This window comes from Carassius auratus, chromosome 46, assembly GCF_003368295.1.
Source record: "Carassius auratus strain Wakin chromosome 46, ASM336829v1, whole genome shotgun sequence".
Classification (NCBI taxonomy): domain Eukaryota; kingdom Metazoa; phylum Chordata; class Actinopteri; order Cypriniformes; family Cyprinidae; genus Carassius; species Carassius auratus.
In genome coordinates this window covers 18,191,389-18,211,465 of record NC_039288.1, presented here as the reverse complement: position 1 = coordinate 18,211,465, position 20,077 = coordinate 18,191,389, and the positions used below count along the sequence as shown (strand labels likewise).

Genomic DNA, 20,077 nt, shown 5'->3' with positions numbered 1-20,077 from the left:
CATTCAATATTGGCTCATTCAATATTGATTTTCCAACAAGAACCAATTATTATTTATGCCAGTTCAACTACTTCAAGTCAACTTCACTGAATCCCTGATTGAAAGATACCAAATCAAAGGTGGTCAAATTGGTACTTGCTGGTCCAAAGTGGTCTACAAGCTCTTTCAGCCTGATCAAGATGGTCTACCAGGTTGAAACCAAGACCACCAATGGGTAGGCCAACTGATTAACCATCTACACTAGAGTATGACTTACTTGGACCAGGAATAATCATTCAATATTGGCTCATTCAATATTGATTTTCCAACAAGAACCAATTATTATTTATGCCAGTTCAATTACTTCAAGTCAACTTCACTGAATCCCTGATTGAAAGATACCAAATCAAAGGTGGTCAAATTGGTACTTGCTGGTCCAAAGTGGTCTACAAGCTCTTTCAGCCTGATCAAGATGGTCTACCGGGTTGAAACCAAGACCACCAATGGGTAGGCCAACTGATTAACCATCTACACTAGTGTATGACTTACTTGGACCAGGAATAATCATTCAATATTGGCTTCAATAGACTTTCCAACAAGAACCAATTATTTATGCCAGTTTAACTACTTCAAGTCAACTTCACTGAATCCCTGATTGAAAGATACCAAATCAAAGGTGGTCAAATTGGTACTTGCTGGTCCAAGGTAGTCTAAAAGCTCTTTCAGCCGGATCAAGATGGTGTACCAGGTTGAATCCACCAGTGAGAAGGCCAACTGATTGGCCATCTAGACTAGATTATGACCATCTTGGACTAGTAGGAACCATTAGTAACCGGCTTTACTAGAGTTTCCAACAGAGTAAAAGTGAATAAAGGGTTGATTGAGGAACTAAAGAGAAAAAGCCAGTTATTCATTATGACGATTTAACTTTATCAAGTGAACTTCACTTAATCTCTGCTGGGGAGAAAACAGAAGATGCCAGATCAAGGTGGTTAAAAACTGGTCCGAGATGGTCATCAAGCTCTTTTGGACTAATCAAGACGGTATACCAGGTTGAAACCAATGGGTAGGCCAACTGATTGGCGATCTAGACTAGATTATGACTTACTTGGACCAGTAAGAAACTGGCTTTACTAAAGTGTCGTCAAGGAAGGAAGGAGAGAGAGCCGAGGAGATACACTGACTAGATTAGATGCTAACGCTAGGACAAAAAGGTAAACACACACAAGTTCACACTAGCACATGCCTTCTGTCCGGGATAACCATCCTGAGCTCTGCCAAACATATCTTGCATCCTTAATTTCAGCGTTGACGGAATGTGAGGAATCTGCCGCCCTGCACAGAGCAGCGCCACCGGCCTCCAGCGTATGTTTACATTAGCAGACCTGCTTATCATTCGTCGGTTCCGTTCGCCAACCCCAACAATGTTCTGACGTCAACACAGCCATAAATCTGCAATTGTGCTCGCCCTCGCCAACTAACGGCCGTTTCGACAGCCATTCTGAGCTTTGTGATGTAACAATACAGAAGACACACCAACTGTATAATGATAATGGAATGAGCCTTAGCTCTGCCTACAGGAAAACTCACTGGTCTTGCTCCATATAATAAACACCCATTTCTCATGCTCTGTGCATTGTTATGTTGAGCAGTTATTTAGTCATCTAGACTCCTTGTCTGTCTACAGTAAGGACAGTCTCTCTTTAATCTCACATCGGATGACTAGGCCGTAATTTAGCAGTATAGTTAATTACGCACCAGCCCAGACTAACTTGATGAGTAGGTAGAGCCTTCATTACAACCCTTACAAACATGCTTGTTTGCATGTGTTACTATGGTAACACCATTATATGCTTTGAAGAGCTTACAGTGCCATTAAAGTAGCATTGTATGTGAATACAGTAATTAAACCGTATCAAGGTATATTTAAAAATAACACTATTACCGAATCATGGTACATTTTGTCCCAAGAAAAAAATAACACCAACTAACTTAAATGTATCGTGTTAGTACCGTGGTACAGTGATGGTGTCAGAATGATTTCTGAAGGACTGGAGTAATACAGCTGTGCATCACAGAAATAAATTACATTTTACAAGACATTCAAATGGAAATGAGTTATTTTAAATAGTAAAATTATTTCACAATATTACTGTTATTGTTGTATTTTTAATCAAATAAATGCAGCCTCAGTGATCATAAAATACTTTGAGAATGTCAAATTTTTCCTTCGGATTAGCATATGTAACCACATCATTACACTATTTAACGTTACACTATCTAACCACAGCAATTCCATGTTATATATCAGTATTTCATAATATTGCCATCACTGAAGCATAATACAGAACAGTGCGTCTGCTTCATGTTTACTGTTATATGGAGGCGGCTCATTATATAGAGTCAGTCATTATACTGACACACACAACTAGCTGTTTAATGATCTGTGTGTGTGTGTGTTGCTATGTGCCAGGCTGGTGCTATTTCAGTCTTTATAGTTGACTAGTCTCTCTGAAGACACTGAACAGCAAGCAAATCTGAGTAACACACACGAACACAAATCATACATCAAACAGACCTCTGAGTTTCTGTGTGTGTGTGTGTGTGTTCAGACAACACAGTGTGTTTAGACGCAACTGCATAGGTACTGTGTGTGTGTGTGTGTGTGTGTGTGTGTTCAGACAACACAGTGTGTTTATTCAAACAGAGACGCAACTGCACAGGTACTGTGTGTGTGTGTGTGTGTGTGTGTGTGTGTGTGTGTGTGTGTGTGTGTGTGTGGCGTCTAGGTGTCGGTAGGTTGGATGACCACAGTGTCACCCCGAATAACATAGTGATGGCCAGACGTAGAGAGTGTCCTGAAATAGAACGTGCAACATGACACACACACACACACACACACACAGTGACGTTTTCGGCTTACATCAGGCAAAGTTTTTCCATTTAAGGAGACTCAGCTTATTAAAAGTCACTTTGTACATCAAAAAAAAAAAAAAACAGCAGAAAGTGTCTGTACATCTAATGCAATCACACACACACACACACACACACACAGACACACACACACAGATGCGAGTCACTCAGCAGTCTGGAGAAGTTAATGATTATTTCTATCTGTCTCCACACACACACACACACACACACTGGAGGGAGGTCAGTGTTTTTATTGATCGTCTTTCGTCTGGCTGAGGTTCACGGGATGCGATGGCCTCTTTTACGACCAGCACACGGATGTGAATTGAGCGGGCAGCATGCCTTCTGGAGGACATGCCGAGAGGTCAGGGGTCAGAGGTCAGGGGCCTAAACCAATGAGTATGACAGCACACAGCACGGGTTAAGCTAACTCTTCAAATACCAAAAACACAAGTATACTTAAACATAGACGCAAAAATTATTTGTGAAAAAAAAAACATCTGAATGGGACATTTCTGATAAAAATTGCTTTTATGATTTTTTTTTTTTTTTGCTATGTTTCTTTGTAGGACAGATTTTTATGACTCCATATCAATATGACAATAAAATAATAGTACTTATTAATCTAATTATCACGATTATTACTATTGCAAAATAAAATTATTAAACAAAATAAGAACTATGATTATTTTTATATTGGACTGTAAAATAAAAAATGTCATTATTATTATTGTCATTAAACTTTTTATTAAATAGAAATATTAAACTAAATAAAAAACAATATTGTACACTATTTCACAGTAAAAAAAAATTGTATTTAATTTAAAAAATATTATTATTAATAATAATATTACATAGAAAACTCTACTATTGTAACATTTTACTGAAAAATTAAAAAAAAATATTTGTATTTAACAACAATCATTTCATTTTACAGAACAACTGCAAAAGTACAATACTAATATTTAACATCTGTTGACTTATATTTAATTTTGCAGCTTTAAAGCTGTAGCTAGAAGCGTTAGCGTTCATGTTTTTGTGCAGGGTTCGTTTGAGGCCCTTCGAAATGATTGCACACAACTGGCAGACGTTTAGGATTCGTCATGCAAAATACCAACTAAACAAACAAACCCCGAGGGAACTTCTCTGATGTGTATATGTCAGATACGACTCTATAAATATTATGTTTTTCCTCAGGCATCGCTATCATAACAACAATCTCACACGCACTCGACCGAGAGACACAAAGATGGACTGACGGATGGACAGAAATGTTTGGCAGCTTCTTTGTTTGGAAGTCAATAAAGGAAACTGGCAATTAGACGGAGAGGCATTACATAACACACACACACACACACACACACACACACACACAGAGTCAGGAAAACCTGCTGCACAGAGGAAATACTTCACATCGTCCTCCATTGAACACTAATACATGGATCGGACAGCACAGATTTTACGATGCAGAGGTTGTGTACTGTTCGCTCGCTGTGGTGTGTCGGCCAAAGGAAACCGTTTATGGCGTTTAACATGTTGATTACGAGGTCAAAGGTCACTCCCTCCACCAATAAAAAGCCACGGCGGTCTCGCCTAAATCTGGCGTCACAACTATGAGTGTTGAAACAGTGATTATCTGAATAACTATTGCCATTGTTCTGAATTCAGGAGGTTAAGAATTGCCGTGGGAACCAAGTCTCTGATTGTGTGTGTGTGTGTGTGTGTGTAAATTTTAGATGGCACAGACCCCCAAATATGAATAAATATTATTTGGAAAATTATTAAGTTTCTATTAAGCTACATTACTATTGTTGTTTTTCTACTCTGTATAGTACTGTACAGTTTTATTTCTATTTATTTATTTTGAGCTGATGTTTTTTATATAATTTAAAATTGTATTCAAAATGTTATTTATTTGTTCTGATATGTACTTAATGTAATCAGATTATTGTTTTATTTTAATAAATATTTTACTTATTTTATTATAATTTTTATTTATTTAAACCAGCTTTTTGTTTATCGTATTTTATTTGTAGTTATTTATTTTAATCTAATCTGTATTGATTCATTTAATTCAAATTTTTATTTATTGTAATCAATTTTATTTTAATCTAATTTATATTTTATTTATTTTTAATTCACTTAAATCCAATATTTATTTATTTCTTTATTTATCTTATTCTATTTATTTATTCAAACCAAATTTTATTATTTATATATTGTTTTTTATTTTAATCCTATTTCTATTTACTTGTTTTTTTCACATTTTATTTGTTTTAATCCAATTGTATTTTTTTAACCGTATTTTAATGTATTATTTATTTATCTCATTTTTATTCATCTTGTTGTATTTTTTTATTTTAATCATATTTATTAATTTTTTTTAATTTTGACATTATTTTTCTCTAATCTTTTCCATGTACTCAGACCCCAGTTTAGACGACCAGTCGAGTCTGTGTTGTTGTTTTATTCTTGTTTAGACGGTAAATAATTATAATGTGATGTTCAATTGTTCATTGTTCAATCAAGCAGCCAGTCGGACCGGAGACGCCGAAAGACTTTCTGAATGAACGGATCATGTGTGTGCGTGAGAAAACATGCCGTCTGTCTCTGTGTTTAGTTAAGCGATTAGATTGCGGTTTAAGAAAATGTTTGTGTCTGAGGTGTCTGGATCCTGAGGGCGTTTGTAAGGGATGAAGAGCTGAAGTCAGATTTCAAGCTTGATGGAAGAGGACCGAAAAGCACAACAAAGCGTTCCCAGTTCAAAACATGTCGCTCTGGATGTTCGTTCAAGTAGCTGCTTTGTGTCATTTTCTTGAAATGTTTTCTTTCCGCTCGGCGGAGGCGTCCAGGAGGCTCTACCCAAGACTCAAGGCTTTTTCCTCCGAGGCATGATGTCATTTCCTGTGCTGCCCTTTCCTCCTTGGCTAACCCAAACAACCTTGGAATGAGGCACGAGACTGTCACGGAAACAACGTTTGGCCCCTTAAGGGGGGATTACAGTCGCCGAGGGCCCTACAGACATTCACAGGACCTTTATAAAGACCTGATTGTCCTACCAACAGCTTAACCGGATGAGATTCTTCCAAAACCAAGTCATTTCTGTCCACAGCGAAAGCAAAAATGTTTCATATACAAGTTAAAATGAGGCTCAATTGATCTGATGCAACACATTTTGCACTTAGAATAAAACCGTAGTAATAGCCAACCAACATGCATATGAGAATATGAAGCATTTTAGTTTAAACTAAAATTTTAAATGTTGTAAATTTACAAAATAGGTTGGAAGACAAAAATGTTGCTAAAAAAGTGCTACAAAATATAAAATACATAAAATAATAAAATACAACCTTACCAAAACTAATAAATGTCAAAACCACACAATAATTTTTTTTTAAATTTAGCTAAAATTTAAATTTAAATTTAAACTTCAAAAGTAAAAGCTAGTTCAAAATATGAATAAATACAATAATTATTTATCATATATATCTATATCTATATCTATATCTATATATATATATATATATATATATAAAATGTAATAATAAAATAGCACTGCAAAAAAAAAGGCAAAAAAAAGTGGATAATGGCCGATGTCATGCAGAAATGTAGATAATTTAATTAAAAATATCAACAAATAGTGAATTAAAGCTTACAAATAAACAAAACTAGCACAGACATGTAAGCCAACACTAACCCAAACATGAACAGCTGTACTTTTTTTTTTTTATAAAATATAAATGCTGTAAAAATATATAGAGCTTATTGTTAGTTAATGTTAAATAATGCATTAACTTATGTTGTTAATGCAGCCTTATTGTAAAGAAAGCCTTTATGTGTCTGTCAGCACAGGAAGTCTCTCTGTCATATTAAGGTTAACTCTTAATTCAGACTAACCAGGACAAACAGCGCTCAGACTCTCATCCCAATAATCCCAAACACACTCAAATACGCCATTTAAGTTCAAGCACGTGGCGTAGCATCTCCAAATCTGTCGCTCTCATCACAGCGAGGGAACGAGAAGGTCTGAGAGACGCTTGCATTGGGACTGTGAATCCTGTGTGTCTGACTTCTCTTCCTCAAACTCTCTGAGCTCCATTCACTGGCTCCGGCAGGAAACACACACCTCTGAACGAAAGCAGGACGCAATCACAGTCACAAATGTAAATGGAGTCAGGAGGAGGCTTTTGTTTGGGACTGAAGCGCTCAATCTTTCACCCCACACACACACAAACAAGAAACAGAAAACAAATGCCAGTGGAGGCCAGTGAAAGGGAGCAGCACACACACACACACACACACACTGAGTGCTGTACTTTAACATGTGTTTGTGTAAAGCTTCCATCATTTAGCCGCTCTTATCTGAAAACCCATCTAAAGACCCTTCACACACACACACACACACTCTCACACACACTACGCCCAGCGCTGAATTAAACACCATCATAAAAACTCTTTAAAGCGGCTGTAATGAGAACCATCTGTAGCAGGAACCCGGCCTAAACCAAACGAACCCCTCTCTCGCTCTCTCAGGGTCTCTCGTAAACCCACTCGCTCATGTTTGCACGGTTTCAGAGCTCAGGACGGGACAATCGACCAGGTTTGGTCTACTAAAGTAGAGCAGATCAAAAACAACCTTCATTCTCACACACACACAGTGTAATGTGAACATGAAACCAGGGCTGGTATTGTTGATTCAAATGAAAACTATTAAAAAAAATTTTGTCATGTGAAATAAAGCGGGAAAAATATATATATTACATTAAAAACTTCAACTAACTGAAAAAAAAAAAGTTACCATGAAATCGGTGTTGTTATTTTTAACAATGTAAAAAATATTTACGATCCTTTTAGTTAATTGAAGAAAGTCCAAAATAAAATAAATGTTAAGTATTACATTAAAAACTTGGCAACTAACTGAAATAAATAAGTTAGCGTGAAATATTAGTATTGTTATTGTTGTTTATTACTTAAAATAAAAGTTTTACTTTTTTTGTTAATTTAAATAATAAAATAAAATAATATATATGAAAAAAGCGAGAAATGTCACCTTGACAGCTAAGTGAACTAAAATGAGTTTAAGTTGAAGTACTAAAATTATATATAAAAAAAATAAAAAATAATAATTATAATTAAATAAATTAAAAAGGTTTTTTTAAGCATACACTAATTGACAAAATCAAAAGTATTAAAAAAATTGCAAGGCAACATTTTAAATTCATTACATTAATATAAATAACAAAAAAAATCATTAGAAAAATAACAATGGACAATTAACTGAAATTAAATTTGTTTAATTTGAAGTCATAAATTTACACAATAATAATAAATACTAATAAAATGAAAAAAGCACATTTTAAAACAAACTAAAATTAAACAGGAAACTAGAAAATATTAAGTGTTTACGTTCATTTATAATAAAGTATAACAGAATAGAAATAATACTAAACTTAAACGCATGTAACTATTTAATTTCAGTACGGTTCCAATCAATCAAATGTAATTGATTCTGAGTACAAGTACTAGTTAACATCAGCTAACAGACTGCATGGCCTTGCAGACATCAGTGGATCAGGAAAGTATTTTTAGGTGCAGAGGATTTACAACATTTTGATAAAAAAGATTACAAAGACAAACACCTGTTCTTTGGAACAATGCGCATGATAGGACATGAATGTGTATTAAGGAAGTAAATCTAGTCAATTTTGATTTCATGTTGACTTTAGCACTCGTTTGTGTGGTGTTTGCTCCCTTTAGAAGATGATATACGAAGACACTATCAAAACAAATCTCCAACGCTCTCTCTTCCAGCTCTTCCATTTGGATTCAACAAATCAGCAAAGTCTTGAATCTTAAATCAGTCTTAAATCAGGACGGCCTTGAGCTCTTACCTGAGAACCCCATAGGGGCCGAATACGCCGTTCCTCCAGTTTCAGTGGAAGCAGGCACAGAACCTGGAGAATCTACAGAGAAACAGAGTGACAGCTGTCAATCACAGGGTCATATCGGATGTACATTTTCCTGCTCCTTCTACTTCTCTGTCATGCAAAATAAATAAAGCATTTCTGAGGTTAAAGTCTGTGCCAAAAAAGAGCCGAAAGCGCTCTAATAGGAGTACACTGTTTAGCAGGATATATTTCAAGTCCAAAACAACAAGCTAATCAGGAAATCACAGCAGCCTTGAAACCCGTGTACAGTCAGTTTTCTAATTGGTGTGTGCGAGCAGATAGGAAAAACTCCCTGTCGCTCCTGTTAACCCTTTAATGAACGGGTCTGGAATATTGTCTCCATATGTTCGGATCTAACATCAGTTTCCTGAAATTACTGAGATCAAACAACTGCGGGAGAAAGTACGTCACTCACAACGAAAACTCCCGTTTAAGAACCACCAAAATACTTCTTACATGACTTCTTACTGATTCAGACCAGTTTAGCTAACACATGGTTTACGCTAACAAGAACTTTAGGTTTCTAAAAGAACAGGCTAATGCAAACTTGTGACGATGTGTTTTCATCACTTCTCATCAAAATAGCTTTAAATGTTTGCGTGAGGTTTTGCTAAAAGCACTGAATTTAGAGCTAAACAAGAAGCATTTCCTAGTAAATAAATAATGCATTCAGTTCAACGTCTTTAAATGAACTAGCACATCAAGCACAGTGAAAATGACTCCAAACACAGATGATTTCAGAACTAGATAGTTACCTACATGGTGATTAATGGTAAATATAATTATAAATTATAACACCTGGTATATGCTAACAAAGATAAGTTGGCGGAAACTTTGTTTAAATGGCTAAAATAACAAGCTAAGGCTAATGTAGCATGGGATTTTGAAACGCACAAGTTAGCATTAGCCTTAAGCTTTATTACCACATTTAACAATATTTCCCAACAGTAATATGAATAATGAAAAAGTATTAAGGTTCACAAACTACGTAAGTGGAGCACAGCGATATCTAATTTGACTCGAGTTGATGAAAAGCAAATATTTTATGTTCACCAGTATCAAAAAAACACCCTAGGGTCATTTCTATATAAGACATATCATTGATTTTCTATGATTTTTTGGACATGTACCATGGTGACATCTACAACTTTTAAGGATAACGAGTTTTTAAGTTTAATATTAGAGGACATTTTCGAAAATCGTGAGCGTGAATTGAGAAATGGTGTCACTTTCCGAAGCAACTGTGAGAGATGGACACTTTGTGGTCACTCTAATGAGACACAAGGTTGACCTGAACCTGACCACAGAGAGAGAGAGAGAGAGAGAGAGAGAGAGAGAGAGAGAGAGAGATGTGGGATCAAGCAGCAGCTTTAAACACGCTATGATCCATTTTCCAGAGAGCAAAGAAACAATGGTGTTGTAAAACTGATGCTTTGAAGCTGTCCATCACAGACCATTCAATCAATCACAGGCGCAAGTTTAACCCAATAAAACCCTCAGAGATCAAAACGGCTTTTTGACCCATTTGGCGTTCCATATAAACGGATCGCGTGACGTGGCTAAAATGAAAAGCACAATCTCTGCCGCGCGCAAAGACACTGGCGAGGCAACCGAACCCTAGCTAACGGCATTTCAGTAGCTGTAGACGAAACTTTGCTTTCTTTGTCATCACAAGCGTGATGGTTTGTGTCTAAGAGCTTAACGCGATTGATGTGCAAATTTCGCTTGCATCAACAGTCGCTTCGTCAATAATGTGTGAGTCGCCCTAAACCGCTGACAGACGGTCGGTCTGCTGCTCCTGACGTCATCAATGAGACACACACACGATCAAGCGACGAATAACTTCCTCCCAGAGCTCAGTGTCACTCTCTCTTTCACAGTCGGAGAAAATCACCCGACTTTTATTGTTCTCTGTCTCGCGTCCAAGAGCAGCTAATGGAAGTGTGTGTGTGTGTGTGTGTGTCCACACAGGAAATGTCCTCCCCAAACTAGCTTTCCTGTCCTCCACCGCGGCGCCTTTTCTCGTTCACATTCTTGCTTTCTCCCTCAGTTGCTCCGAAACCCCAAACTGATTCATAAAAGAAGAATGACTCGAAGAGCCAAAGCCAATGTCAGTCACACACACACGCAACTATAAACATGATCAAAACGCACAAACTCGAGCTAAAAGAAACGATTTCGAAACATGCATCTGTCTAAGCTGGGCTGAATTTCTCAATGCGTAGCTACGTGATACTGTTTAACTGCGCAGTTTTGGCCGGGATTGGGAAGGATCTTTACGGGGCAGGAAACCTCATCCGGGACACTGCCAAACACAACACGCTTATCTGAAGCGAATATACAGGACATACTTAAGAGCCATACGGCATTATGGGTAGAGAGAGAGAGGGCAAAAGCTCAAGACACTCCCAAAACCTCCGATTAATTCAGCAGATAAATCAGCTCTCTCTTTATATGATCCGCATTTTCGTATTCAGACCAAAAAACATCACAATGCATCATTACCATATTCATATACTGTGCTATTTATGCATTTACTCCAATTATGGAATTAAAAACATCTTTAGAGAAGCATCTTAAGTGGTGTTTAAGTATGGTAATCATTCAGATACACTAAAGTATGAAATCATGCCACAAAATGATTATATTCATATACCACATTATTACCATAATACAATGTCTAAACGACCTACCAAATTTAATAAGATTTACAAAACAGTATCATTGCATGCAGCAGTGTAGATGATTACCATATTCGTGTACCGTGGTATTTACGTGGTAAAAACACTATGGTATTACCATTGTAAATGTCCAAAACCTTCATAGCATGCAATTTGTATCTCAAACTAAACTTTTTAAATACTCCACATCATCTTAACATTAAGATGATACTTAATCACACCAAGAAAATTGGTGGGATGGTTTTTAAATAATCACAATACCATGGTATTACTATAGTAAAAGTTTAAAAACTTAATTGCATGCAGTTTTTAATTCAAACTAAACTTTTTAAGGTTCCAAATCTGTTTAAATTTAAGATGAAACTTCAATTTTTTAATTTGGTTTAAGAAAGGTCTGTGGGATGGTATTTAAATGGTGAGAAAACCCTTTAAAAACATTGCAAACAACTGTAAACTATTGAAAGACTCCATATCGGTTTAAATTTAAGAGGAAACTTCAACTTACCAGGTGGTTTGAGAAAATCGGTGGGATATCTTGAGTACGGGGGTGGGGGGGATTCTGGAGGAGAAGAAAGAGAGGGAGAGAGAGACTGTGAGTGGAGATGTGGGCTGATGATAAGGCCTGGCATTCTCTGGGAAAAGTGTTTGTGTAGAGCTGAGGGTTACAGGCAGGACAGCTCTGATAAACACACGGCCGCCTGGCGCCAGACTCCACACACACACACACACACACACACACACACACACTGCAAACTAACTTCACTGAACTCTGGGGCCTCCAGCGGGTTTCACATGAACAACCACAGACTGGAGGTCCAGCCGAATAGTCTGTTGCATTTATCCACATGGAAACACAACATTCATCAGTGTTTAAGAATAATAATTATAATCAGTAGCTCATACCAAGACACTCATTTGATTAAACGGTCATTTAAGACGGTAAAAAACTACCAAACAGATCAGATATGATGAATGTAAGAATGTGTATTATTTGTCAAATGCATAAGTTTACACTATACAGTAGAGGTCATATATTTAAAAGAATAAAAAGTTAATTCATGACTAAAAAAAACTCTTGATGACAGTTTTAATGCTATTAAATATATATTATTACTATCTTTTTCTCTATTCCATTCTATTTTGATCTTCTGCATCTCTATTCTATATTACATTACAAAACACTCGCGCACACACACATAAATGTGTTATTACTGCATGAGCACTATATGAAACATTTACAAAAGCCAGAATAATTTGAGATCAGATCCCTTATATTCTTTTCTCCTCTGTTCTGTTCTATTTAATTCCATTGCCGCAGATTTATCTCATTATTTCTCCGATCATGTATGTGAGAGCAGAGAGGGTCGTACCGAGCTCGCACAGTCTGCTCATATGATGCGGGTTGCAGCACACGAGCTCCGGGTTGATTTTCCCGTAGGATTCACAGCACGAAAGTCTCTTTAATTCCGAGGAATGCCGGAGGTCCGGCCACCGGAACACCTTGTAGAGCAGCAGCGGGAGCGGGAGCGACTGTTGACCCAGCCTGGCGTCCGCTTTCCCGGGCAGGAGGAGGCAGGGGCTCCGCGCTCCCCCGCGGGACTCGACCGCCTGCAGGAGCACCTCCAGCTGCTTCTCCTTGATCTTCTTCAAGATCGAGTACGTCAGCGCTTTCAGTTCGGCCTCGGTGCCGGGGTTCGGCTTACTGGCGCCCGGTTTCCCGAGACAGCAGCCCGCGTTACCGCCACCGCGCGTACCGGTGTCCGCGTCCCCGTCGCCCTCCACGGGCGCGCGGCTCCTCCAGAGTCGCCGGACGAGCCCCGATCGTTTGGTCCTGAACATGCGGGACGACAAGAGGGTTCCCCGGCTACAAAACGGCCATTTTGTCCGCAAGTCATGAAGATCCGGAGGTCCGAATCCACAGGCGCAGAGCAAACGGCGGAGAAACGGCGAGCAGGAGAAGCGCACGCGATCCGTTTCATACGCCAGACTTTAATATTTCTCCAGACGAGCCGACGCGGAATCCAAAAAATACCGAAAAGCTAAAACGACTGTCTGGGGCTGCTGGAAACGAGCTCGGATCTGCTGCTGTCAGTGCGCAATCATCCACGAGAAACCACTTCGGTCGTAATCCACAGAGATCGTGCGGGTTCGGGATTATTAATCTGCCGTTTTCTTCGTTTGACATCAAATCTGCAGCTCGCACCGAATTGACACCAGCCTATAAATCCACATCAGACCCCTCTGAAGAAAACCTCTCGCGCTCCACGACGACAATTCGCACGGTGCTATATTATAACTCTCGAAATATCCATAAATATCCGTCTCCAGGTCATAAATGCGGGAAGTTTCCGAGTCGATGAAGAACTGAAGCACTGAGAACCAGATGAAGATCAGACGCCTCTCTCTCTCTCTCTCTCTCTCTGTGTGTGTGTGTGTGTGTGTGTGTGTCTCCGTGTCTCTCATTGGCGCGTCGAGGGTCACGTGATTGTCTAGACACCCTGTCGCTTTAAAAAAAAAAAAAAGAAAGAAAGAAAAAAGAACAGGCAAGAAAAAGTGATTGTGTTGTGCAAACATTAAACAAAGTAACATGCACCATCAGACTGAGACATCAGACGCAGAGTTTATAAAGTTACAGTGTAACAGATGGAATTAGAGTTGTGTACACACACACACACACACACATACACACAGACGCCAGGCGCGCAGGTCAATTCTCATTAAGAATGAATCACACAAACTCAACAAATGTTGAAAAATTATTTTAAAAGTTATGAATTTGCATAGCGATTTAACAAAAAAAAAAAAAAAAAAAAAAAAAAAAAAAAAAAAAAAAAAAATATTATATATATTATTAAGAAATATGATTTATACTTTGGAACAAAATTGTTAATATTTTTAATCAATTCTTAAGTAATTTTTACATTATTTGTAAAATCATTTTTATACCACTACTTCTAATAATAATAATAATAATACTATTAAATAATAAACTCATCATTATTTACTGTATTTTATTATAGATTAGTATTTATTAACATTATAATTGTACATATTCTAATTAAAATATATTTATTATTTAATATTAATTTATTATATAATATTGAAAAATATTAGAATTAATATTGTTGTACACATATGTACATTGTTATGTTGGGGGAAAAGTTAAATTATTTAAATAATTATTATTATTTTGATTATTATATTGACAGTTTTTATGAATGGGTGAACATGTTTCTGTCTGTATAAGAACACAAGAACTGCTGCCGTCTACTGGCGAGAAATAATTCACATTTTCAAAGCACACACACACACACACACACACACACAGTGACTGGGGAGTCAGTAACGGTAATACAAATTATTTTTCTGAGGAAGTGCAGAGTTTTGCTGCATCGGATGAGTCACTCATAAACAGCTCAGCAGCTCTCATGTCTGGCATCAACTGGACGATCCTTTCAAACAGCGAAGCTCTTCGCGAGGGTCGCCCCCTCTGATCAATGGACGACACAATGGCGCGCGCAGGGTGACAGGCTGGCTGCGCGCGGACAGTCTGACCGCGCGTCACAATGACTGTAATGACGCAATCAGCGGCGCGCAGAGCGAACGCTTTTATGATCCACTAACGTTCCAAATAATGAAGAGAAAGAAACAGCTTCAGACTTCACGATCACAACATTCCATATGAGAGAGAGAGACAGAGAGAAACACAGAGAGAGAGAGAGAGACAGAGAGAAACACAGAGAGAGAGAGAGAGACAGGGAGACAGAGAGAAACCCACAGAGAGAGAGAGAGACAGAGAGAGAGAGAGAGAGAGAGAGAGAGACACAGAGAAAGAGACAGAGAGAGAGAGAGAGATTCTAGAAGATAATGACGACGAGGATGATGGTATGATCACTACTGTCTGTCCATCTTCCATAGATATTTTCATTTTAAATACGTTTTTCTTTCTTTTTTTTGTACATTTTCTTTCTAATTACTGATTTATTATTATTATTATTATTAATTAATTAATTAGTCTCACATTATTTCCACTTTTTAGGAATTGTCTAAATATATAATCCTTCATTAATAAACAATGTTTTTTTTTTCTAAATTATTTATCGAATTCTTTCAAAATAAATCTTATCTTTTTTTTCTTTTTTTTTACATGAATTCTTTTATCTATGCATGTATGCTCTCATTTTATTTTTATTTAGTCCAAATGGAGTCAAACTAATGCCCTTTGTCAGGTTTTTTTTCTTCATTTATGACTTCAGGAACAAAACAGCCGTTTAGTGATCAAACCTAGACTCATCTGACAGATCAAGAAACTGCACGACGCTCAGATGTGGACAGTGATATGATGGAGAACAGCTCAGCTCAAACTCATAAATGACCGGAGCACACAGATCTCACTGTCGCACCACTGCAGGAACCAGAAGCTGTTTCACATGGTTTGTGGCCTGATACAATCAGTCTTTCTGAGAAGTAAAAACACATAAACGACCTACATATACAGCATAATTCAATTTCAATAGATCCAGCATGTGCTCATATTGTGTCAAGTGTATTTAATTGGACTCGTCTGTCTGATGTGAACTTCAGAGAATTCCTGTTTCTTCACACAGAAGCGGATCAATTGGCTGCTAGAAACGCAAACAACAGACCACAGGAAGCTGACCCTATTGATGAGGTCAAAGGTCACGCTGTGAGAGCAGAACGAAAGCAGACCATGAAGAGAATATAAATAGTCCGTCTCTCAGTATATCTATCCTGATGCGGTAGTTCTGAGGTTTTTGTTAGCAATAGTTCTGCGCAAGTTGCATTTTGTTTTAGCAATACTTCTAAACGATTTTTTTTGTTTAAGTTAAAAAGAGATTTTAATTTTTGAAATTTTTAGTAATAGTTCTGAGCAACTGTTTTAAACAACTCTTGTTTTTAGTTATAGTTATAGCAATTTTTATTTTTCGTTATAGTTCTGATTGGTTTTTATTTACGATTTTTTTTTTTACTAATAGTTCCGAGCGATTTTGTTTTTAGAGATAGTTTGACCAATTTGTATTTTTCGTGAGTTTTGAGTGGTTTTTATTTGTACTTTTTTTTTACTAATAGTTCGGAGTCAGGGGCGGATCTAGAAAAATATTGATGGGGTGGCGAGAAGGGAGCAGGAATTTTTGAGGGGTGGCGACATATGGCAGACGTATATATACTGAATTTAGTCAGAGTCATCATAGGTTGATGATAAACAGGCTGCCATTTACAAACTTAATCTCACGCAATCAATGTCTTGCATTTGAAACAGTTCATATAAGGAATAAGTGACCATACCCCATAAGCACCTCCACACTCACTAATGCATACAGCATCCACATGTAATTAAGAGCATTATAAAAGGTTCAGTGTTATCAATATGTCAATTTATTATAAGAAACACAAGACTTTAACAGCCAATAACATTTCCAGATGAGGAGACTCAGCTGATTTTCTACTGTTTAGTGTTAATCATCATCTAACTCAACCAGTCAAGAGCTACATTTAGCCTTAGATGTTATATGAATATGAATATGATCCCTGAAGCATATGTTTTATTAGCTGACAATAATAATAAATAAATAAACATTACAGGCACATTGGCAGATTGAGCGGCTTCGTGAATCATTTGAGTCAGTTCGGGAGTTATTAGCGGGATCGGGAATCATTTGAGTCAGTTATGGGGATTGCGAATCATTTTAGCCAGTTTGGGAGTTCGGAGCAGGTTCGCAAATCATTTGAGTCAGTTTGGGGATCGCAAATCATTTGAATCAGTTCGGGAGTTCGGAGCGGGATCACGAATCATTTGAGTCAGTTTGGGGATCGCAAATCATGAGTCAGTTCAGGAGGTCGGAGCTGGTCGAGAATCATCTGAGTCAGTTTGGGGATGGCGAATCACTTGAATCAGTTCGGGAGTTAGTAGCGGGATCGCGAATCATTTGAGTCAGTTATGGGGATCGCGAATCATTTGAGTCAGTTTGGGGATCGCAAATCATGAGTCAGTTCGGGAGTTCGAAGCGGGTTCGCGAATCATTTGAGTCAGTTTGGGGATGGCGAATCACTTGAATCAATTCGGGAGTTAGTAGCGGGATCGCGAATCATTTGAGTCAGTTTGGGGATCGCAAATCATTTGAATCAGTTCGGGAGTTCGGAGCGGGTTCGCGAATCATTTGAGTCAGTTTGGGAGTTCGGAGCGGGATCACGAATCACGAAAGATTCGCGCTCGTAAATTTTCAAATTGGCCATAACCTTTAATTCGTTGCTGCCAACTGGGGTGGCAAGGCTTTCTTTTAGGGTGGCATTTGTTCCAAGCAATTTTTATCTCTCTTTATCAGAATAGGTAGGCTTTTTTTTTTTTTTTACAGACCATTTAGTCTAATAGCTACTAATAAAAACTACGAAAAATAAGAAAAACGTCAAATTCCGAAACTAAATAAAAAAAATATCCTAAGTTAAAATGAAATCTGAAAATATACAAAAAAAAGATAATTCAATAGAATATAAATGTTATAAATATTAAATAACACCTGCAGCTCAGAATTAGAGTGACTATTCAAACCTCTTGCTGTAAATGGCAGGCATGTTAAAGACAATCACTGCCGCACTTTCATGTTTTCTGCCTCTCAGTTCGCATGTAATCACCTCACATTACGGCCCTGCTGTATAAAAGAACACATACCGCTATAAGGGCCGACATGGCCCCTATACAGACAGAAAAGAGATTTAAAGAGGCAGAGGTGGACATACACTCCACTTGTAAGCCAAACTGATGGGCCGACAGCAGAAGAATCACGTCACTGAGAGCTTTGACGGACAGACTGACATGTTAAAGGAAGCAGGGTATAGTGAGTGCATCTTGTCTAGTGTTCGTTACAAACTGGTTCCCATGAACGAATCAAACAGGACATGATCACCAGATGGGACGCCATAAGCCCGCTCTGCCTTCATCTCTCACTGGATGCACTGTAGAAGCTGGGACTGCTTTATGACCATCAGCTGAACTTTTACGAGTCTTATATGACATTGAATTGCTCTGTTAAACTTCGGGCTGTCCACTCGAGTGCTTCAGAAAGAAGTGCTGCGACTCCAAATCACTGGATCAGTTAATGAAGGGAAAACAGGAAGATAAACCCAAGGTTGCATTGATTAGGAAATATCAACTAGACTAATGTATTGTTCCGTGCAATGCTATGCTTGGTTGTCTTTGGTTGCTAAAGTGTTTTTTTTTTTTGCTAAGGTGTTTGGAGCGTTTTATTTTTATAATAATTTTAGAGACTGTTCTGAGTGGTTTTTATTCTTACAGTCCCAAGTCAAGATCTGTATGTTATTCTGCTCTAGATATATCAGCCAGTCTAGCATCAGCATCATTTCTAATGCCAACAGCATCACAGTCGTCATGGTGATGCCCCAGTCATGGAGAAGTGGGCGGGGTCTACAGATTGACCCAGACAGGTGACCTGCTGTCTGCCGGGAAATACCCAGACACACTGACATTTATACACAGATGTGAGTAATGCATCACAAAACACATGAAAAAATATATATATATTAATAATTTACGACGCTGCAGAACAGTCTCAATCATTAACTAAAACTATATCAAAACATTCCTGTTATTGAAATAAATAACAAATATAAAATATAAATTTGATCAGAAAACTGAAACTAAATTGAAATGTTACAATTTTGCCTTGGAAACTAATTGAAATCAGATCAATTAATAATAAACTTAGAAACTGAAATAAATTATATATATATATATATATATATATATATATATAAAGACAATACAGCACACAAATAATAAAAAGATTAACTAAAACTAAACAAAAATGAAAATATATAAAAATGCTATTTCAAAATATTAATAAAAACATCATAGTACATAAATAATACTTAAATGACAGACAATTTTCATTTTCAATTTACATTTCATTTTCATTTTTCAGCTCTGATCACCGTTTGTAAACAAACATCAATAATTAAAAATCAGAAATTACTAAACACAACTCATCCTCATGCATATAATATTTAATCTATATATAACAGACTTAAAAGTTTTTAGTACTCGCTTAAGTTCGAGTTAAGGCCACTTTCAAAGCAGTAATTTACTCAACGATAATATTGTTTTTATGGAATACCAAATGGATATTTTGAAGAATCTTTGCACATCAAACACACAAAACAAACACACCCTGAGCCACACAGACTGTGACGACACACCGTTGGGCCAGTGTCTGCTGGAAATACAATACCCACAATCCCACAGTGCTTTCATTCACCTGAATGACAGAGTCAGGAATAGAGAAGGTGACCTCACAGGTGAGAAGAAACACTGCGGCAAAACCTCCATGTGCTGCTCGCGCTGAAACACACACACACACACACACACACACACACACACACACACACACACGTCTCCAAATACAGGCTTCACTCAATGCTGAAGTTTCTGCATTATATGATTATATCAGATTCAGTTATTATAGCTGACTAAAAGTCAAACCATAAAAAAACACTTGTTACTTGAAATAAAAAAAGGTTAAT

At 37.4% G+C, this 20,077-nt stretch overlaps 1 protein-coding gene across 1 annotated transcript in view; it reads right to left on the bottom strand.

Annotated features, from left to right (window-relative positions):
- LOC113064453 (mothers against decapentaplegic homolog 7-like) overlaps nucleotides 1-13,943 on the bottom strand; it is a 15,065-nt gene extending 1,122 nt beyond the window's left edge. The window contains exons 1-3 of the mRNA XM_026235311.1: nucleotides 12,892-13,943; nucleotides 12,027-12,080; nucleotides 8,784-8,855 (exon numbers count right to left, since the gene is read on the bottom strand). Of these exons, the coding sequence (XP_026091096.1) occupies nucleotides 8,784-8,855; nucleotides 12,027-12,080; nucleotides 12,892-13,360 (595 nt within the window). The 5' untranslated portion in view covers nucleotides 13,361-13,943. The remainder of the gene's footprint in view (nucleotides 1-8,783; nucleotides 8,856-12,026; nucleotides 12,081-12,891) is intronic.
- Nucleotides 13,944-20,077: the final 6,134 nt, after the last annotated feature.